Source organism: Muscardinus avellanarius (assembly GCF_963383645.1).
Source record: "Muscardinus avellanarius genome assembly, chromosome: 3".
NCBI lineage: Eukaryota > Metazoa > Chordata > Mammalia > Rodentia > Gliridae > Muscardinus > Muscardinus avellanarius.
The window spans coordinates 89,730,818-89,751,074 of record NC_137788.1 but is presented as its reverse complement, the minus strand read 5'-3'; the positions used below and the strand labels follow the sequence as shown (position 1 = coordinate 89,751,074).

Sequence of the window (20,257 nt, the reverse complement as noted above, 5' to 3'; positions counted from 1 at the left end):
AAATGAATGGATTACAAAATTATGGGATATCCACACAGTGAAATTTTACTCAGCCATAAAGAACAAAATTACATAATTTACAGAGAAATGGATGGAACTGGAGAACATTATGCTAAGTGGGATTAGTTAGTCACAAAAAAGTAAGAAATCAGGAGTTTTTTGAGCATTAGAGAGTTGGTTTTGGTACTAGAGTAGAACCCTGAGGCATTCTATTTCCAATCTATATCCCCAGCCCTTTTTTACTTTTTATTGAAACAGGGTCTTGCTAACTTGCTGAGGCTGGCCTTAAACCTGAGATCCTACTGTTTCAGCCTCCTGAGTACTGGGATTACAGGTGTGCACTACCATGCCAGGCTCAGAGATTTTCCGGTGAAGATAATTATATTTATTGTCTATAGCAGTGTGTGTGTGTGTGTGTGTGTGTGTGTGTGTGTGTTGTGTAAAATATTTTGAAGCTGGGCATGGTAGTATATGCCTGTAATCCTAATACTTGGGAGGCTGAGACAGGAGGATAGCAGGTTCAAGGGCAGCTTCAGCAAGTAGTGAGACTCTCATCAACCTAATAAGACCCTGTTTCAATATTAACAATAAAATAGGGAGGGAATGAATAGCTTGGAGGTAGAATGCCTCTGGGTTCAATCTCTAGTACCAAAATACATTTTTTTTTTTTGGAAAGGCAAAAAAAATGATGTTCCCTTAAATGTGTTTGTGTAATCAAACAGTTAATTTGTGAAATAGGGATTTTGTTCCACACTCACTAATCTTCGGTGTTGGGGGTTTATGATGTTGTCTTTAGCTTACTCCCATACCCCCCACCCCACCTCCATTGTTCTTTTGAGACCTGTAGATTTTTTTTTTTTTTTTTTTGGTGGTACTGGGGGTGGAACCCAGAGGCTTTCTACCTCCAGGCTATACTCCCAGACCTATTTTATACTAACTTATTTGGAGACAGGGTCTCACTAAGTTGCTGAGAGCCTCACTAAGTAGCTGAGGCTGGCTTCAAACCCGTGCGATCCTCCTGTCTCAGCCTCCCAAGCGTGGGGATTACAAGCGTGCGCCACCACGCCCGGCCTAAGAGACCTGCAGATTTTCATTGCCATGTAAGAGGCAAGAACAGACAAATGTCATCCTGGGCGTTTCTAGAAAGTGATTTCCGAGTTCATCAGAGGATGTTTATTAAAGAAAGCTCCAATCTTGTCTTTACCAGTTCCACTTGACCTGAGTTTGGCATTTCTTCACTCATTGAGTAAATCAGGTCAAAAGTGTGAGATGTACATTGTTTCTGCTGTCTACAGCACTTGGTAGCATTCTGTAAGAAGGAAAGATAAGAGTCAGGTGTGGTGGCGCATGCTTGTAATCCCAGCATGTGGGAGGCTGAGACAGGAGGATCACGGTTTGTTGACAGCCTCAGCCACTTAGTGAGGCCTTTGCAACTCAGTGAGACTCTGTTTCAATATAAAAAACAAAAAGTAGGGCTGGGGGTGTAGCTCAGGGGTAGAATGTCCCTGGGTTTCATCCCCAATACACCAAAAAAAAAAAAAGGAGCGATAATAGTGAGGGTATATTTATTTTAGACATTAGATACATTGTTCATCCTTCAAGAGTGAGGAAGGAGAAAATTTAATTTCTATAATTTTCAAAAATGTTCATGGAGCCTGGTGTAGTGGTGCAGGATCCCAGTACTTGGGAAGTTGAGAAAGAAGGACCTCAAGTTCGAGATCAGCCTCAGCATCAACAATTTAGCAAGAACCTTCTGCAATTTAGAGAGATACTGTTTCCTCCTCCTCCTCCTCCCCCTCCTCCTCTTCCTCTTCTTCTTCTTCATTGTATTGGGGTTTGATAAATATACATATCAAATATCATATATATAAATATATATTATATATATGTGTGTATGTGTGTGTATATGTGTGTGTGTGTATATATATATATATATATATATATATATATATACACACACACACACACACACACACACACACACACTAGGGATGTAACCCAGGAGCATTCTACTTCTGAGCTACACCCTCAGACCTATTTTTTATTCTTTATTTTGAAACAGGATCTCACTCTCACTGAGTTGTAGAGAGCCTCACTAAGTAGCTGAGGTTGGCCAAGAATCAGAATCCTCCTGTTTCTGCTTCTCAAATGCTGGGATTACAAGCGTGCACCACCATGCTGGGCCTATACAATTATTTTGAAACAAAGTCTCACTAAATTGTGGAGAGCCTCATTAAATTGCCGAGGCTGGCTTTGAACTTGAAATCCTTGATCTCAGTTTCCCAAGTACTGGGATTACAGGCATGCACCACAATGTCTAGTTGCGAGATCCTGTTTCAATATAAAAAATAAAACAGGTTTCAGGGTGTAGCTCAGAGTAGAATGCCCCTGGCTTCAAGTTCCAGTATTACAAAGCAAAACAACAACAACAACAACAACAACAACAACAACAACAACAACAAAACATTCCATGAAACCAGGCACTTTGGCACACAAACCTGTAATCCTAATACTTGGAAGGCTAACAGAGGAGGATTGCAGGTTTAAGGCCAACCTCAGCAACTTAGCCAGATCCTATTTTGGACTGAACCCAGGGACATTCTACCTCTGAGCTACATCCCCAGCTCTATTTTTTCTTTCTTCCTTCCTTCTTCTTCTTCTTCTTCTTCTTCTTCTTCTTCTTCTTCTTCTTCTTCTTCTTCTTCTTCTTCTCTCCTCCTCTACCTCCTCCTCCTCCTCCTCCTCCTCCTCCTCCTCCTCCTCCTCCTCCTCCTCCTCTTCCTATCCCCTCCTTCCCTCCCTTCCTCCCTCCCTCCCACCCTCACTCTTTCGGCACTGGGGATGGAACTCAGGGTCATTCTATCTCCGAGCTACACCCCCAGCCCTATTTTTTAATCTTTACTTTGAAAACAGGGTCTCACTGAGTTGCAAAGTGCCTACGTAGCTGAGGCTGTCCACAAACCCTGATCTTCCTGTCTCAGCTTCCCAAATATTGGGATTACAAGAGTGCGCTACCACGCCCAGCGAGACCTTTTTGCAAAATAAAAAATAAAAAGGGCTGGGGATGTAGCTTGGAGATAAAATGTCTACATACATACATACATACATACATACATACATACATACATAGTAACACTCCAATGCTAGTAACTGGAAGTGTTTCCAGTGTGAATTTGTGAGTCTTGCTACAAAGTATAGACATATTCCATTGTTTGTAACCATGGTAGTTGCACTATAAACCCAATGTTTTCCTTCTCCGGTCTTTCACCTATCTTTCTCCAAGTGGCTGTCCTTCCCTGGCACGTCCTTAGCCCGCTTTCCCCCATCGCGGGAGGCCTGATTATTGCTGGTGCGGGTGGCCCCGCCGACTTCTCCGTGGAGCTCAACCCCGCCGCCCGCCCCTCCCGCGCCGGCCCCGCCCCGCTCGCGGGTTGGCTGCGCGGTGGGCGGCTCTTGGCGGCCGCGCCGATTGGCCGCCCCGGGGAGGCGCGGCTCCCACCTCCCGCAGGCAGCGGGCGGAGGCGGCTCTCCAGCTGCGGCGCGGGGCCATTTCCGGAGTAAGATGGCTGCAGTTCGCGTGCTGAGGACCTGGAACCGGAATGCTGGGCGGCTGGTGAGCAGGTTTGGGAGGATCCGAGGTCGGGAAGGAGTGCTTTGCTCGCAGCCATCCAGGAGTGGTGTGCTACTCTCTCCATCCCGAGCCGCGCGCGCGGGACACGCGTGATGGAGAGCTGGAGGGATGCAGGCACAGGGAAGGGCAGAGAAGGTGGCCAGCCCAGGGGTCTGGAAACGCACTCCCGGTCCTTACCTAGGCGCCCTTCGGCCGCAATTCGGTCCCTCCTGCTGTGTCTGCATCTCGAGGTTCAGTTAGGTCTTCACCTGCTGGCCCTCGTTAAGTACCTTCTAGTTGCCAGACATAGCAATAAGCTCTGGGAACACAAAGACTGTATTCTAGGTCTATGAATCTAAGCGTCTGTTGAGCACCCACGATACACCAGACACCGGTAATATAAACCTCGGGAATTTACAGTCTAGAGGCAGAGATCTGTCAATCAAATACTATCATGCCTTAGGAACTGAGAGACTTGAGCGTCTTCCCGGGTCAGCAGCGACTCTTTATCACCAAACTTCTCCCCGTGTCTCCTCTCTTGCATAGTCTATCATTAAACAGCAAGCACTGCCACGTCCCAATAATGATAACGTTTCATCGTGTTTGCGCAATCTTTTTGGACGCTTCTTGGACCCCTTTCCTTTCATTTCCCTAGATGTCCCTGCAGTGGTCAACTCCTGATCTTACAAAATCTTTCAAGAGCCTGCTGTGTACCAGGTACTGTGCTAGGCACTGGGGATGCAAACATAAGTGAGTCAGACACCAGCCCTTCCCTCCCAGAGATTGCAACTTGGTAGTGGAGAACAGGGGTCAGGGAGACAGCAGTAGCCATTAAGCAATTGTTTGTTTGTTTATTTATTTATTTATTTATTTTTGTGGTTCTGGGGGTAGAACCGAGAGGCATACTACCTCCCAGCTTTAACCCCAGCCCAATTTTTTATTCTTTTTTTTTTTTTTCAGTACTGGGGATGGAACCCAGGGGCATGCTACCTCTAAGCTACACCTTATTATAAGCTAAGCCCAGCCCTATTTTTTATTCTTTATTTTGAAAGAGGGCCTCATTAAGTAGCTGAGACTGTCTGTGAACCGGATTCTCCTGTCTCAGCCTCCTGCGTGCTGGGATTACAAGCCTGTGCCACCACACCTGGCTCCTATCTTTTATTCTTTTTTTTTTTTTTTTTTGGTGGTACTAGGGGTGGAACCTAGAGGCTTTCTACCTCCAGGCTATACTCCCAGACCTTTTTTTAAAAAAATATTTTATTTGGAAACAGGGTCTCGCTAAGTTGCTGAAAGTCTCACTAAGTAGCTGAGGCTGGCTTCGAACCCATGCGATCCTCCTGTCTCAGCCTCCCAAGCACGGGGATTACAAGCGTGCACCACCACGCCCGGCTTTTATTCTTTATTTGAAACAGGGTCTCACTGAATTGCAGAGGGCCTCAGTAAGTACCTGAGGCTGTCCACAAACCATGATCCTCCTGTCTCAGCCTCCCAAATGCTGAGTTGACAAGCGTGCGCCACCACACTCTCCTTGCCAATAGGCAATTCTAAAGTGCTAGGAGGAGACAGATGCACAGAGCTACAGATCCACACAGGAGTGGACACCTTTGCAGGACTTGTGAGTCAGAGAAGAGTTCCTAGGGGGCACTGAAGAACTCAAGACTTGTCAAGATTAAATAGGAGATAACCAAAAGAAGAAAGCTCTTTTTCAGCAGTGCCTTATTTGATATTGACTACCTTTCTTTTGAAATCTTCCCATTCTTGGCTTCTGTGACTCCAGCTTTCCAATGCTCTTACCTGCACCTTTGGCCACTTTGTTCCAATCTCCTCTTTCTATGCCCAATATTTATTTATTTATTTATTTATTTATTTATTATTTTGTGGTACTGGGAATTGAGCCCTAGGACACTCTACCACTGTGCTACCCCCCTAGCCTTTTAAACTTTTAAGTTGTGGAAGAAGATCTCACTAAGTTGCCCAGGCTGTTCACAACCGTGATCCTCCTGCCTCAGCCTCCCAAGTGCTTGGCTGACAGGCACGTGTCACCATGCCCCGCCCTGAACCCAATTTTTAAGAAAGGTCATGTGCTACATAATGACAGATAATGGAGCTGAAATTTCCTGTGGGTTAGTATTTTTATTATATCATGTCTCTACTCAGATCTGTTCCAGTACACAGATACCGTTGTATAACTGTGTCCTACAGAATTCAGTATAGGCACATGCTGTGCAAGTTTGTAGCATAGGAACAGTAGGCTGTCCTTGTAGCCTTGGTGTGTGGTGGGCTCTGCTCTTTGCTCTGTGTAAGCAAATACTCTAATGATGCATTCTCAGAACATGCACCTGTCACTAAGTGATGTGTGACTCTTGGTGTTTCTCAGGGTTCTGAGTTTGGTCCTCTAGTTTTCTTACTTTCTAAGTTAAGTCATCCACTTTAGATTTAGTTGCCATATGTGACAATGATTCCCTAAAGTTCCCCAGTCTCCTCACAAGGTCTGCCCCAGACCTATATATCCTACTGTCCAAGAACTCTTTAATTGCATGTATATAAGATTTTTTTTTTTTAGATTTAAGTAATAAAACCCCACCCAGTAAGTAGGAAATTAAGTATCTTGCAGATAGAGCATCCCCAAATGAGATGGCAGCTGGCATTGATAAGGTAGTGCATCACTGCCAGGGCTATCTTTTTTTTTTTTTTTTTTTTTTTTTCAGTACTAGGGATGGAACCCAGGGGCATTTTGTCTCTAAGCTACACCTCTCAGCCCTATTTCTTATTCTTTATTTTGAAACAGGGTCTCACTGAGTTGCAAAGGGCCTCACTAAGTAGCCAAGGCTGTCCTTGAATCTCGATCCTCCTGTCTCTGCCTTCCCAAGTGCTGTGATTAAAAGCGTGCACCTCCACGCCTGGCCAGGGCTGTCATTTTTTATTTATTTTTTCTTCAGATTAAAGAGGTCTGCTGCATTTTTCTCCCGGTGCTAGGGATTGAATCCAGGGACCCTCTAACCCTGGGCTACATCTCCTTTCTGTTTTTCTGGTGAGGTCTCACTAAATTGTGAGGATGACCTCCAACTTGTGATTCCCCTGCTCCAGTCTTCCCAGTAGCTGAGTGTGCTGGCGTGCGCCACCGCACCCGGCATGCAACTTCTCATGCAGTGTTCAAGTCAAGAAGGAGAAAGAAGTGTTACCAGGCAGATTTAACTGGCTAGAACATGGAGAGCTTGGGGAAGCTAGGCCATCTCACAATGTGCTGTAAGGCCTCAGACACATCGGGGTCTCTGGGCTCCAGGACTGACCCCTCAAACCTATTTCTCTTGATTCCAGCCTGTAATTGTCTCTGAAGAAGCCTAGTCACCATTTTCTGCCTTTCCCCCAACTACAGGTGTCCCGGGCCTTCCTAATTGATCCTCCTGCTTCTGATCTGTGCCTTTCCAGTCTGTTCTCTGTGATGTAGCCAGGGTGATCTTACAAAGCAGGGAACACATTTGATTATGTCCTTTTCTTGCTTTAACTTGCCCTCAGCCAGGCGTAGTGGCGTGCACCTATAATCCTAGTACTTGGGGGGCTGAGACAGGAGGATCGCAGGTTTGTGGCCAGGCCTCAGCAATTTCATGAGACCCTCAGCAGCTTAATAAAACTCTATTAAAAAAATAAAAAAATAGTGCTGGGGGTATAACTCAAACATAGAATGCCCCTGGGTTCAATTTCAAGTACTAAAAGGAAAAGGGTGGAAAACAAACAAACAAACCTGCCTTTAAGAAAATGTGCAAAATTCAAATGACTGAAGAAATGTATGATCTTTCCAATCTCTTAGGCTTCATTTCATATCAAAAACCCACTCGTCCCCATCCCAACTCTGACGCTTTCTCACCTTCCTTCACACTAAGCGGCGCTGTACTCTTCAACAACTTGCGTGAACACGACACACCTGCACACAGTTCCAGACCTTTGCACACGTATTTCCTGTGATTTAAAGACTCTTGCCTTACTCCCCCTGGCCTTGTATGCAACAGGCTTCGTGTCCTGGGCTGCTCCTGCTCCTCCCTCAGGTCTTCAGCGTAACTTCCTCCAGCTAGACGCCCTTCCTTTGGGTTACCTAACACACTCCATTTCCCCCATTGTGGTACTGTGTTACCTATTAATCTTTTTATTATTTATTCATCCATTCAGTGTGTGTGTGTTTATGAACCCAGGGATATTCTACCTCTGAGCTATACTCCCAGGATTCCCCTCTCTCCCCTGCCCCACCCCTTTTTTTTCTTTTTTGTAGTACTGGGGATTGAGCCCAGAGGCATTCCAGTCTTTTTGTTAGTTTATCTTGCTAGTTTGCCAAAAGCCTTGGTAAGTTGCTGGAGCTGTCTTTGTACTTGTGATCCTCCTGCCTGAGCCTCCCAGATACTGGGATTACAGGTGTGCACCACTACACCTGGCACCCCCAGCCCTTTTTATTTTATTTATTTATTTATTTATTTATTTATTTATTTATTTTTGCAGTACTGGGAATGGAATCCAGGGGCATTCTACCTCTGAGCCACACCCCCAATTTTTTAAAATTCTTTTTTATTTTTTTATTTTTTTGCGGTACTGGAGATGGAACTGAGGGACATTCTACCCCTGAGCTACACCCCCAGCTCTATTTCTTATTCTTTTTTTTTTTTTTTTTTTTTTTGTGGTACTGGGGTGGAACCCAGAGGCTACCTCCGGGCTATACTCCCACACCTTTTGTATATTTTATTTGGAAATAGGGTCTCACTAAGTTGCTGAAAACCTCACTAAGTAGCTGAGGCCGGCTTCGAACCTGTGTGATTATCCTGTCTCAGCCTCCCAAGCACAGGGATTACAAGCGTGCGCCAGCATGCCGGGCCTCATTCTTTATTTTGAAATAAGGTCTCACTGAGTTGCAAAGGGCCTCACTAAGTAGCCGAGGCCTTTTTATTCTTAATTTTTTTTTTTTTTTTTTTGGTGGTACTGGGGTTCCTGGAAGCCCTTCTACCTCCGGGCTATACTCCCAGACCTATTTTATACTTTTTTATATTTGGAAACAGGGTCTTTTAAGCCAGAGTGGCTGGCTTTGAATCTGCTCGATCCTCCTGTCTCCGCCTCCCAAGTGCAGGGATTACAAGTGTGCGCCACCACGCCCAGCCTTATTCTTAATTTTTTTTTTTTTTTTCGGGTTTGGGGATGGAACCCAGGGGCATTTGACCTCCAAGCTACACCCCCTGCCCAATTTTTTATTCTTTATTTTGAAACCCGGTCTCACTGAGTTGCAGAGGGCCTCACTAAGTAGCTGAGGCTGTCCGCGAACCGCAATCCTCTGGTCTCAACCTCCCGAATGCTGGGATTACAAGCGTGCGCCACCACGCCCGGCTATTCTTAATTTGTAACAAATTCTCACTGAGTTGCTGAGGCTGGCCTCGAACCTTGGATCCTCTTGTCTCAGGCTCCCAGGTATTGTCTTTATCTTTCACTCTACTGTACATTTCATAAGGGATGATATTGTTCTCAAGTGCCTGGCACACTGCAGATGCTCATAAATATTTTTTGAACGACTTGGTCAAAAACAGTTGTTTTTCATCTTTTATAAAATGTTGTCAGCAACAGGAGCTCTTGTTACTCATAACACTTTATTCACATAAGGCCTTATGATGTTGCGTTTCACACTTGGCGAAGACTTCATGCCTTTGATTTATTTATTTAATTATTTATTGTGGTACTGGGGATGGAATCCAGGGGTTTTCTACCTCTAGGTTATACTCCCAGATCTATTTTATATTTTATTTGGAAACAGGGTCTCACTAAGTTGCTGAGAGTTTCACTAAGTAGCTGAGGCTGGCTTCAAACCCACATGATCCTCCTTGTCTCAGCCTTCCAAGTACTGGGATTACAAGCGTGCGCCACCATGCCCGGCTTGCCTTTGATTCTTAATTAACCATGTCATGTTGGTTTTCCTATGGTGTCTGTTCCTTGTAGAAAGAACAAGTATTTTGGGTTTGGGGACTCCTTACAACATCACGTTCAGCCATGGATCTCCATGTCCATCCCAGTGTCTTACTTTGGGGGTCAGGCTCACCAATTGTCTGTTGAAGTATTATTATTTGTTTATTTATTGTGTTAATCTGCTTAATCATTTCATCTTCCTCTTTTGTTTTATTCTGATTGTATAGTTGTTGAATTATCAATAATTACCTTGAGTCAGCAGCTGTTAACTGGCATAGCCTTAGGCAAGTTTGGACAGATAGTCTCCATAGATTTAGATATCATATTTTGTGTTTTGTTTTGTGTACCGGGGATTGAAACTTCTGGGGCCATTCTACCTCCAAGTCACAACCTCGGTCTTTTTCTTTTTTTTGAAACAAGGGGGTCACTGAGGCTGGTGTCAAACTGGCCATCCTTCTGTCTAGGCCTCCCAAGTACTGGGATTACCAGTGTGAGCCACCATGCATGGCTGAGTTAGATGTTGTGTATGTGTATGTGTATGGGGTTACTGGGGATGGAACCAAGGATCCAGGAGACATCTACCTCTGGGCTATAAGCTCAGTCCTATTTTATTTTATTTTATTTTAGTTTAGTTTAGTTTAGTACTGGGGATGAAATCCAGGGACTAGCTACCTCTGGGCTATACTCCCAGACCTATTTTTTAATATTTTATTTGGAAACAAGGTCTAACTAAGTTGCTGACATTGACTTTGAATCTGTACTTCTCCTGTCTCAGCCTCCCAAGTACTTGGATTTTAGATGTGCACCACCACACCCTATTGAATTATTATTATTATTAGTAGTAGTAGTAGTAGTAGTAGTATTTATTTTGTGTGTGTGTGTGGTACTGAGGATTGAATCCAGGGGCATTCTACTTCTGAGCTGCATCTCAGCCCTATTTTTTATTCTGTATTTTGAAACAGGGTCTCACTAAGTTACGGAGAGCCTAAGTAACCGAGGCTGGCTGCAAACTTGTGTTCCTCCTGTCTCAGCCTCACAAGTACTGGGATTACAAACCTGCCTTAGATTTTTTTTTTTCTGTACTGGGGATTGAATTTAGGGGCATTCTACCTCCAAACTATACCCCTAGCCATATATATTTATTCTTTATTTTGAAACAGGGTCTTGTTGCAGAGGGCCTCACAAGCAGCTGAGGCTGGCCGCAAAACCTGCGATCCTCCTGTCTCAGTTACCCACGTACTGGGATTACAAGCCTATGCCACCATGCCCGGCTTGAATTAGGTACTTTTAATCAGAATTTATAGATGAATTCAGAAATGCCTCAAATATAAAATATACAACTCTGAAAAAATAAAAATAAAATAAAAATATATACAAGACTTTTAAACTGTAGGTTTGCCTTTAAAAATTAAAGATTTAAAGCTTAATGCTTAATTTACTATTCTAGTAGTTTGACTTTAGGGAGAAAAAAGCCTTCTGTAGCTTGAATAATAATACTTTTCCCCTTTTACTTTTCTGTTGCTTTTTTTTTCTTTTTCATTTTCTTTTGGCAGTAACTGGGGATGGAACCCGGGGGCATTCTACCTGGGTTTGAACTGGGGATTCTACCCAGAGCTGCTTACATGCGAGGCGAGGGCTGAGGACCATATCATCCAGCTGCATTCTCAGTCCCTGATTCTGCTCCAGGCTTCTCTTCCATAGCCACCCAATCGCTGTTAGCCACATAGCGCCTGTCGCACTTTCGTTGCTTTTTTTTTCTTCTTTTTCCACTATTAATCACTGCAGCCAGGTGCCTGTTGTTTTGTATCTCAAGTACTGGAAGAGTTGCTTGACAGCTGCCTTTCTTGCCAGGCTATTCTATAAACTATTAGTAGATTTATTCCCCACAATGCATAACATCAAAATCTTCATCCTGACATCTACGATGGACAATTTTGTCCTTGAGCTGTGCTCCTGCTTCGTTTTATAAATTTGAACAAGCCCAGTCAAGCTGCTCGCTGCCCCAGCAGACATGCTAAGCAAATGGCTGTGGCCGTGCCTTTATGTTTGCTGTTTTCTCTGCTTTAAAGTTGCCCATCTGCCCTTCTGCTCCTCTATTACTCATACATAAGTGCCCAACTTAACTCTTTCCAAAAGCCATCCCATCCCAGGTTAATCTAATTCTGAAAAAAACCCACGTGTCTCCCTCTCTCTCTCTCTCTCTCTATATATATATATATATATATATATATATTTATTTATTTATTTATTTATTTATTTTTTGGGGTACTGGGGATTGATTGAATCCTGAGGCATTCTACCTCCAAGCTATACCCCCAGCCTTATTTTATTTTATTTTATTTTTTATTCTATTTATGTGGTACTAGGGATTGAACTCAGGGGCATTCTACCTTGGACCTACGCCCCCAGCCTAAATTTTTATTTTTATTTTGAAACAAGATCTTGCCAGGTTGATGATTTGCTGAGGCTGTCCTTGAACCTATGATCCTCCTGTCTCAGCCTCCCAAGTGTGGGGATTACAAGCCTGTGCCATCACACTCAGCTTTTATTTTTATTCTGAAACACGTTCTCATGGGTTGCTGACGGTCTCACTACTTGATGAAGCTGTCTTCAAACCTGTGGTCCTCCCTGTCTCAGCCTTCCAAGTACTGGGATTCTAGGTTTGCACTACCACACCTACTGCTATTTAAACTCTTTTCACACTTAATTGGCTATAATTCCTCTGTGTATGTGTGTGTGGTATTAGAGATTAAACCTAGGAGTATTCTACCACCAAGCTATGCCCCAAGCCTTTTTTTTATTTCTTTGTTTGGAAACAGGGTCCCATTTGATTGTTTGGAGTATCCCTACATTACTGAGGCTATCCTTAAACCCGCAATCCTCCTGTCTCAGCCTCCCAAGTATTGGGACTATAGGCATGCACCATCGTGCCTGCCTCTATAATTTCTTATTTCAAAATATTAGAGCAAAGGTGTCTATGCTGAGTGTATGTGTGTGCACAAGCCTGTTGCCTTTCCAACGTTATTGCTTCTGGACTGTGAACTCTTTGAAAGAAGTGATTATTTCTGCTGCTTCTAGTGAGGTGATGTGGTAGGGCCTGAGCTTTGATGTCCAATTTAGTTGGCTTTACACTTTAATTTTGCCAATTACTCGCTGTGTGATCTTGGACAAGTTATTGCAGGTTTCCCATCAATTTCTCATGGATTAAAGAGGGTTAATGTACCAGGCATGATGGCACACCTGTAATCCCAGTACATAGGAGGCTGAGACAGGAGAATCACAAGTTCAAAGCCAGCCTCGGCAATTTAGCAAGGCTCTCAGCAACTTAACAAGGCCCTGTTTCAACATAAAAAATAAAAAGGGCTATGGGTATATCTTGGAGGTAGAATATCCCTGGGTTTAATCCCCAGCACCAAAAAAAAAAAAAAAAGAAAAAAAAAAAGAAAAAAAGAAAGAAAGAAAGAAAAGAAAAAAAAAGAAAAGGAAAAGGAAAAGAAAAGAAACAAACAAAAACTAGAGGGCTACCGGGCATGTTTCAGAAGGTAATTATGAATATAAGGATGGTAATGTAAGTAAAGACTTAAAAGTACCCAGCCTTTAGAAGCACTGAAAACAAATAAACAAACATTAAATTTGGTAGGTTTTTTTTTTTTTTTTTTTTTTTTTTGGTGGTACTGGGGTTCCTGGAAGCACTTCTACCTCCGGGCCACACTCCCAGACCAATTTTTTATTTTTGGAAACAGGGTCTCTTAAACCAGCGCGTCTGGCTTCGGACCTGCGCGATCCTCCTGTCTCTGCCTCCCGAGCGCGGGGATTATAAGCATGTGCCACCACGCCTGGCAAATTTGGTAGTTCTTGATCCATTCACATTTCCTCAATAAGTGTGTTGCTATTGAAGGTAGACCCTTCAAATAACTTAATTTTTTTCAAAGGTTCAACAATATTATTTATTTATTTATTTATTTATTTATTTATTTATTTATGGCACTGGGGATTGTACCCAGAGACATTCTACCTCTGAGCTCCATCCCCAGCCCTATTTTATTATTTTTATTTTGAAACAAGGTCTCACTAAGTTGCAGAGGGCTTCACTAAATGGTCTGGAGCCTGCAAACCTCCCACCTCAGCCTTCTAAGTACTGGAATTACAGTCATGCACCAACATTCCTGGTGAACTATTTTATTTAAATTAAGGTGGATCTATGTATACTTCCAAATTTTTATTTTATTTAATTGATTAATTAATTTATGTTGGGGGGTACTGGGGATAGAACCCAAGGGTATTCTACCTCTGAAGCTACACCCCCAGCCCTATTTTTTATTCTTTATTTTTGAAACAAAGCCTCACGAATTGCAAAGGGCCTCAGTACGTAGCTGAGGCTATCCTCGAACTGTGATCCTCCTGTCTCAGCCTCCCAAATGCTGGGATTAGAAGTGTGCTCCACCACACCTGGCCCAAATATTTTATGATACAACAGAGCTGGATCTTCTTGATTTTGTTGTTGACCAAGAGGTTGTGGGGTTAAACAAGAAAGTACAGACACAGTGGGGTGTTGGGAGAAAGATTTTTTTTAAATTTCAAAATAAAATGTTTTATTAATTAACAATAAGAAACAAAAGATAAACAAAAATTCACTAAATAAGTTATGTTGATGGAGAAGAAGCATATGGAAATATGTTCAATATTATTAATTATGGGAGACATTGAAAGTAAAACCACAATGAAGATACTACTATACATCTTAGAATTCTGACTAAAATAAATTTTAAAAATTGCAATACCAATTTCTGACAAGGATATGGAGCCACTGGAAATAGCATACTTTGTTAATAGGAATAGAGAATGATACGGTCACTTTGTAAAAGTTAAAAGTTTCACAGGTTCTTAAAAGGACCTTTAACTCAGCAATGTATCATGTAACCTAATAATACTACATCTTGACATTTACTCAAAAGATATAAAACCTTATATTCACAAAAACCTGTATTCACATTTTATTATATATAAATTATATCATATATAGGAGAGATTTCCTCTCCACTATCTGGAGTCCTTCTGGTATCCCCAATGCTCCCTAGTTTGGGCATATTAGAGGAAACATATGTCCCTTCTCTTTCTGTACTTGGCTAATCTCACTTAACGTAATGTTCTCCATGTCTTTCCATTTTCTTGAGAATGTCATGATTTTGTTCTTTATAGCTGAATAGAATTCCATTGTGTGTATTTCCCATAGTTTTGCAATCCATTTATCTGTTGACGGAGATCTGGGTTGGTTCCATATTTTGGCTATTACAAATTGTGCTGCTATGAACATACATATGCATATGTTACTGTAGTTCTCTGATTTCACTCCCTTTGGAAAAATACCCAGGGGTGGTAGAGCTGGAACGTACGGTGGATCTATTCCCAGTTTTCTAAGAAATTTCCACACTGATCTTCATCAGTGTAAAAGAGTTCCTCTTTCCCCACATCCTCGCCTTGATTTCTTTATATTTGCCACTCTGATTGGGGTTAGATGGAATCTCAGCGTAGTTTTGATTTGCATCTCCCTGTTGGCTAGTGATGTTGAACGTCTTTTCATGTATCTATGGCCATTTGTATCTCTTTTGTGAAGGGTCTATTCAGTTAAGGCTACACTTTCAGGGATCATTTCTATAGTATGTTGCTAGTTATACATCTTAATGGGATAAAAGATTTGTGGAGACATACATGCACACATTATCCAATGAGCCCATACCCAATCCCCACTTCATTCCCTCCCCATCCCTCCTTCCCATGCTTGGCTTAGTGATTGATTTTTGATATGTTTAAGTACATCGTGTGCTTTAGAGAGTTTCCCTCTTCACCCTCCCAGCCCCTTAGTTAGGTCGCCTTATTTGCTCCTCTATAGGATTTCCTTCTTCATCTAGAGTTCCTCCTATGACCCATTTCTCCCTAGCTTTCACATATTAGGGAAAGAATCTGATTTCTTATTTTTTGTGACTAACTAATCTCACATTGCATAATGCCCTCCAGTTCCATCCATATCACTGTAAATGACATCATTGTGTTTTTCTTTATGGCTGAGTAAAATTCCATTATGTACATATCCCACGGTTTTGTAATCCATTCATCTGTTGATGGATATCTTGGCTGTTTTCCATAGTTTGGCTATGGTGAATTGTGCAGCTATAAACATAGATACACATGCGTTAGTTTGGTGGTTTGGTTTCATTTCTTTTGGGTAGATACCCAGGAGTGGTATTGCTGGATCAAATGGTAAGTTTGTTCCCATTCTTCTGAAGATCCTCCATACTGTTTTCCAAGGTGGTTGCGCTAATTTGCAATCCTACCAAAAATATTTTAGAGTTTCCACTTCTTAATGTAATCTTTAAAAAAAAAGTCTTGAGACTTATTCTTCAGAAAAAAATCTATCCTAACATGAAATATGGACTCTAAACACCTAAAACAATCTCGAAAAAGAACATAGCTAGAAGATGTACATTTTCTGATTTCAAACCTTATAAAGCTACAGTAATGGAAACAGTGGAGTAAAATAAAAAGCCTAGAAAAGAACATTTGGTGAAGGAAATAATCTTTTCACTAAATATTGTTGTTGTTGTTTTATTTTTTTGGTGGTACTGGGGTTCCTGGAAGCCCTTCTACCTCTGGGCTACACTCCCAGACCTATTTTATATTTTTTTATTTGGAAACAGGGTCTCTTAAGCCAGCAAGGCTGGCTTCAAACTAGCGCGATCCTCCTGTCTCCACCTCCCAAGCGGGGGGATTACAAGCGTGCGCCACCACGCCCGGCTTTCACTAAATATTGTTGAAAAGTAATAATTGCATGAAAAAGAATAAAATTGGACCCTTACCTAACACCATATACAAATATAAACTCAAAAGAGATAAAAGACCTAAATGTAAATCTTAACACTATAAACTTTTAGAAGAAAACCTGGGTCTTAAAACTTCACAACATTGAAATTGGCAGTGATTTCTTGGATATGATTTCAAAGGCACAGGCAACAAAAGAATAAACAAACTTCATAAAAAATAAAAAAATTGGACATCCAAAAACAATGTAAATGGAATTAAAGTTACTGATAGAATGGGATAAAATATTTCCAAAAGCTACATCTGAAGGTATATTAATATTCCAAATAGAAATCCTAAAAGTTAGCAACATAAAAGCAAACAATATAATATAGAAATAGGTAAAAGACTAAAATAGATAATCTCCAAAGATTTTTATGTGACCAATTAACACATGAATATCACTCATCATCATCATAATATAACTAATTATTAAGGAAATACAAATAAAAACTATAGTGAAATACTACACATTTGTTAGGGTGGGTACTTATCATGAATTACCTTGCTCCAGCCTTTTACCTTGAGTTTGTTACTATCTTTACTTGTAAAGTGTGTTTCTTGTAAGCAGCAGATGGATGGATTCTGGCGTTTAATCCATTTTGCCACTTTATGTCTTTTTATTGGGGAATTGAGGCCATTTACATTCAGTGTAATTATTGACTTATTGAGATATAACTTTTAATTCCTAACATGTTAAGATTTTATTTCTGTTTGAAATACTGTTTATTCCTCTTTGCGTAATTGTCTGCTGGATGGAAAATCTTGTTTCTCTGGTTTTGCTGTATATTACCTATTTCTTTGTAGTTAATCTTTTTGAGTATTTTCTCTAGCACTGGTTTTGGTGTTTTTTTGTGTTTTCGTTTTGTTTTGATTTTTTTGTTTTGTTTTGTTTTGTTGTTGTTTTGGTGGTACTGGGGTTGCTGGAAATCCTTCTACCTCCAGGCTACACTCCCAGACCTATTTTATACTTTTTTATTTGGAAACAGGGTCTCCTAAGCCAGCAAAGCTGGCTTCAGACCTGCACAATCCTCCTGTGTCCGCCTCCCAAGGGGATTACAAGCATGTGGCACCACGCCTGGCCTAGCACTGGTTTTGAAGACATAAATTCCTTCAGTTTCTGTTTGTCATGGAAGCTTCTTATTTCCCCATCTAATTTGATAGATAGTTTTGCTGGGTAGGAGATTTTTGGCTGGAAGTTATTTTCTTTCAGAGTTTGGAATATGTTGCTCAAGGCCCTTCTGGCTTTCATGACTTGGTTTGGGAAGTCTGGAGTGATTCTAATTGGTTTGCCTCTGAATGTCACTTGGCCTTTTGTTTTTGTTGCCTTTAGGATTCTCTCCTTGGAACTCGGGCGTGGGGGCGCATGCTTGTAATTTCTGCACTTGGGAGGCGGAGACAGGAGGATCACGCAGGTTCACAGGTTTGAAGCCAGCCTCTCTGGCTTAAGAGACCCTGTTTCTAAATAAAAAAGTATAAAAATAGGTCTGGGTGTGTAGCCCGGAGGTAGAAGGGTTTCCAGGAACCCCAGTACCACCAAAAAAAAAAAAAAAAGATTCTCTCCTTGGCTTCTACATTGGTCATTTTGACAATTATGTGGCGTGGGGAACCTTTTCTCTGATCCTGTCTAAAGGGAGTTCTATAAGTTTCCTGGACCTGTGTATCGACCTCTTGCTTTATGTTTGGAAAATTTTCTGCTATTACTTCTTTGAAGAGATTATTGATCCCTTTGGTTTTGCCTTTTCCCTCCTCTATTCCAATATTCTTAGGTTAGCTCTCTTAAACTGGGCCTATATTTCTTCAATGTCAAATTCCTGCTGTCGGATTTTTTCTTAAGTTATAAATTATGCATTCATTTTTCGAGTGATCATCTTCTAGGAGCGAGATTCTATTCTCCATGTGGTCTAATCGATTGTTTATGGTTTGAATTGATGCCTTTACTTCAATGATTGCATCTTTTATTTCTTTTAAACTCTCTCTAAATTCTTTTCGAAGGTCCTGTATTATTTCTACAGTTATATTTCTGATTTGATCTTCTGGAGATCTCTGAATTTCTGTGTTATCAGGTTCTGATATTATGGGGTTGTGGGCATTCATTGCTCTATTGTTTTCCTCTTTCCCATGATTTCAGAAGTTTGTGCCTTCTCTGGGTTCTTCTCCAGGTCACCATGACTTCACTTAGGTTGCTCTGGATCTCAAGTTTGTGGTAATCTCAGCTGCCACTACTCCTTTACTGGGTTGTTTCGCAAAGTCTCAGACCCAGGGAGTTAATTGAGGCTGTGTGAGACCATGGGGGTGCCAGGCTGGGCGTTTTCCCATGGGGAGCTGCCACTAAGGTGTGGTATCTTTGCCACCACTACTCCTTCAATTGGTTGGACTGCAAAATCTCAGACCCAGGGAGATTATCAAAGCTGTGCAAGTCCCTGGGGGTGAAGTGCTGGGATTTCTCCTTTAAGGGCCGGAATTTCACTTATGGTTATTGTGCTCACTGATCTGGAGCTGTCGCGGGTGTGGTGAACTTGCCACTGCTGCTGGCAATATGGCGCTGCTGCCACGCCCTCGACCATGAGGCTGGCTGGCATATCACTTTTCTGGTTTTGAGCTCCGTTCTGAGTCCCTGGAAGGCATGATGAGCTTGGCCACTGGGAGTTTTAGATGGTCTTTGTGCTGAAAGAACTGCTGAATTACACCCGAATGATCTGCATCTGCTCACTTCAGCTCCTTGTTTACCTTTCCTCTCAGGGTCCTGGTGCTGTGAGGCCGAGAAAGATTTTTTTCCCTAAGTTTTATGTTGTCAATTTAATATTTTAGTTAGGCTCTTTCTTTCTTTCTTTCTTTCTCTTTCTTTCTTTCTTTCTTTCTTTCTTTCTTTCTTTCTTTCTTTCTTTCTTTCCTTTTTGTGGTGCTGGGGATTGAACTTGGACATTCTACCTCTGAGATATACTCCATCCCTATTTTTTGTTCTTTATTTTGAAACAGGGTCTCACTGAGTTGCAAAAAGCCTCACTAAGTTGCAGTTGTGGCTGTCCTCAAAACAGTGATCCTCCTGTCTCAGTCTCCCAAATACTGCGATTACAAGTGTGCATCACCATGCCTGGCTTAAACTTTACTTCTTTCTTTCTTTCTTTCTTTCTTTCTTTCTTTCTTTCTTTCTTTCTTTACTGGTGGTACTGGGGGTGGAACCTAGAGGCTTTCTACCTCCGGGTTATACTCCCAGACCTATATTATATTTTATTTGGAAACATGGTCTCACTAAGTTGCTGAGAGCCTCACTAAGTAGCTGAGGCTGGCTTTGAACCTGTGTGATCCTCCTGTCTCAGCCTCCCAAGTGTGGGGATTACAAGTGTGCGCCACCACGCCCGGCTTAAACTTTACTTTTCTAAATGTTGATGTTGACAAGAATAAAATGTAGATATCATAAAGACTGTTGATTTAAGATGAGCTCTTTAAAGCTGAGTAGATGGTTTACAGTTACTTGTTTTGGGAAAGGGATCGATCTTCAGTATTTTTTGCCTTCAGAAATCAGCTACAACTTAGAAAGTAAAGTAAAAAATCACTTAAGAATATATATATTATTTATTTCTTTTGTTGTTGGTATTGGGGTGGAACGCAGAGACTTTCTACCTCCAGGCTATACTCCCACGCCGATTTTCTATTTTATTTGGAAACAGGGTCTCACTTAAGTTGCCAAGAGCCTCACTAAGTAGCTGAGGCTGGCTTTGAACCTGTGTGATCCTCCTGTCTCAGCCTCTCAAGCACAGGGGATTATAAGCGTGCTCAACAATGCCCAGCTCTTTACTTAAGAATTTAAATGTATTGCCCAGAGTGGTGGCGAATGCTTATAAGCCCAGCATTAAAGAG

General features: G+C 41.8%; 1 protein-coding gene across 5 annotated transcripts in view; it reads left to right on the top strand.

Annotated features, from left to right (window-relative positions):
* Nucleotides 1–3,562: 3,562 nt before the first annotated feature.
* DBT (dihydrolipoamide branched chain transacylase E2) overlaps nt 3,563–20,257 on the top strand; it is a gene marked incomplete at both ends in the record, with an annotated part of 45,527 nt that continues 28,832 nt past the window's right edge. For all 5 annotated transcript variants that reach the window (XM_080693176.1, XM_080693174.1, XM_080693175.1 and 2 more), the window contains one exon: nt 3,563–3,613. In XM_080693176.1, coding sequence (XP_080549302.1) covers nt 3,563–3,613 — 51 coding nt within the window. The remainder of the gene's footprint in view (nt 3,614–20,257) is intronic.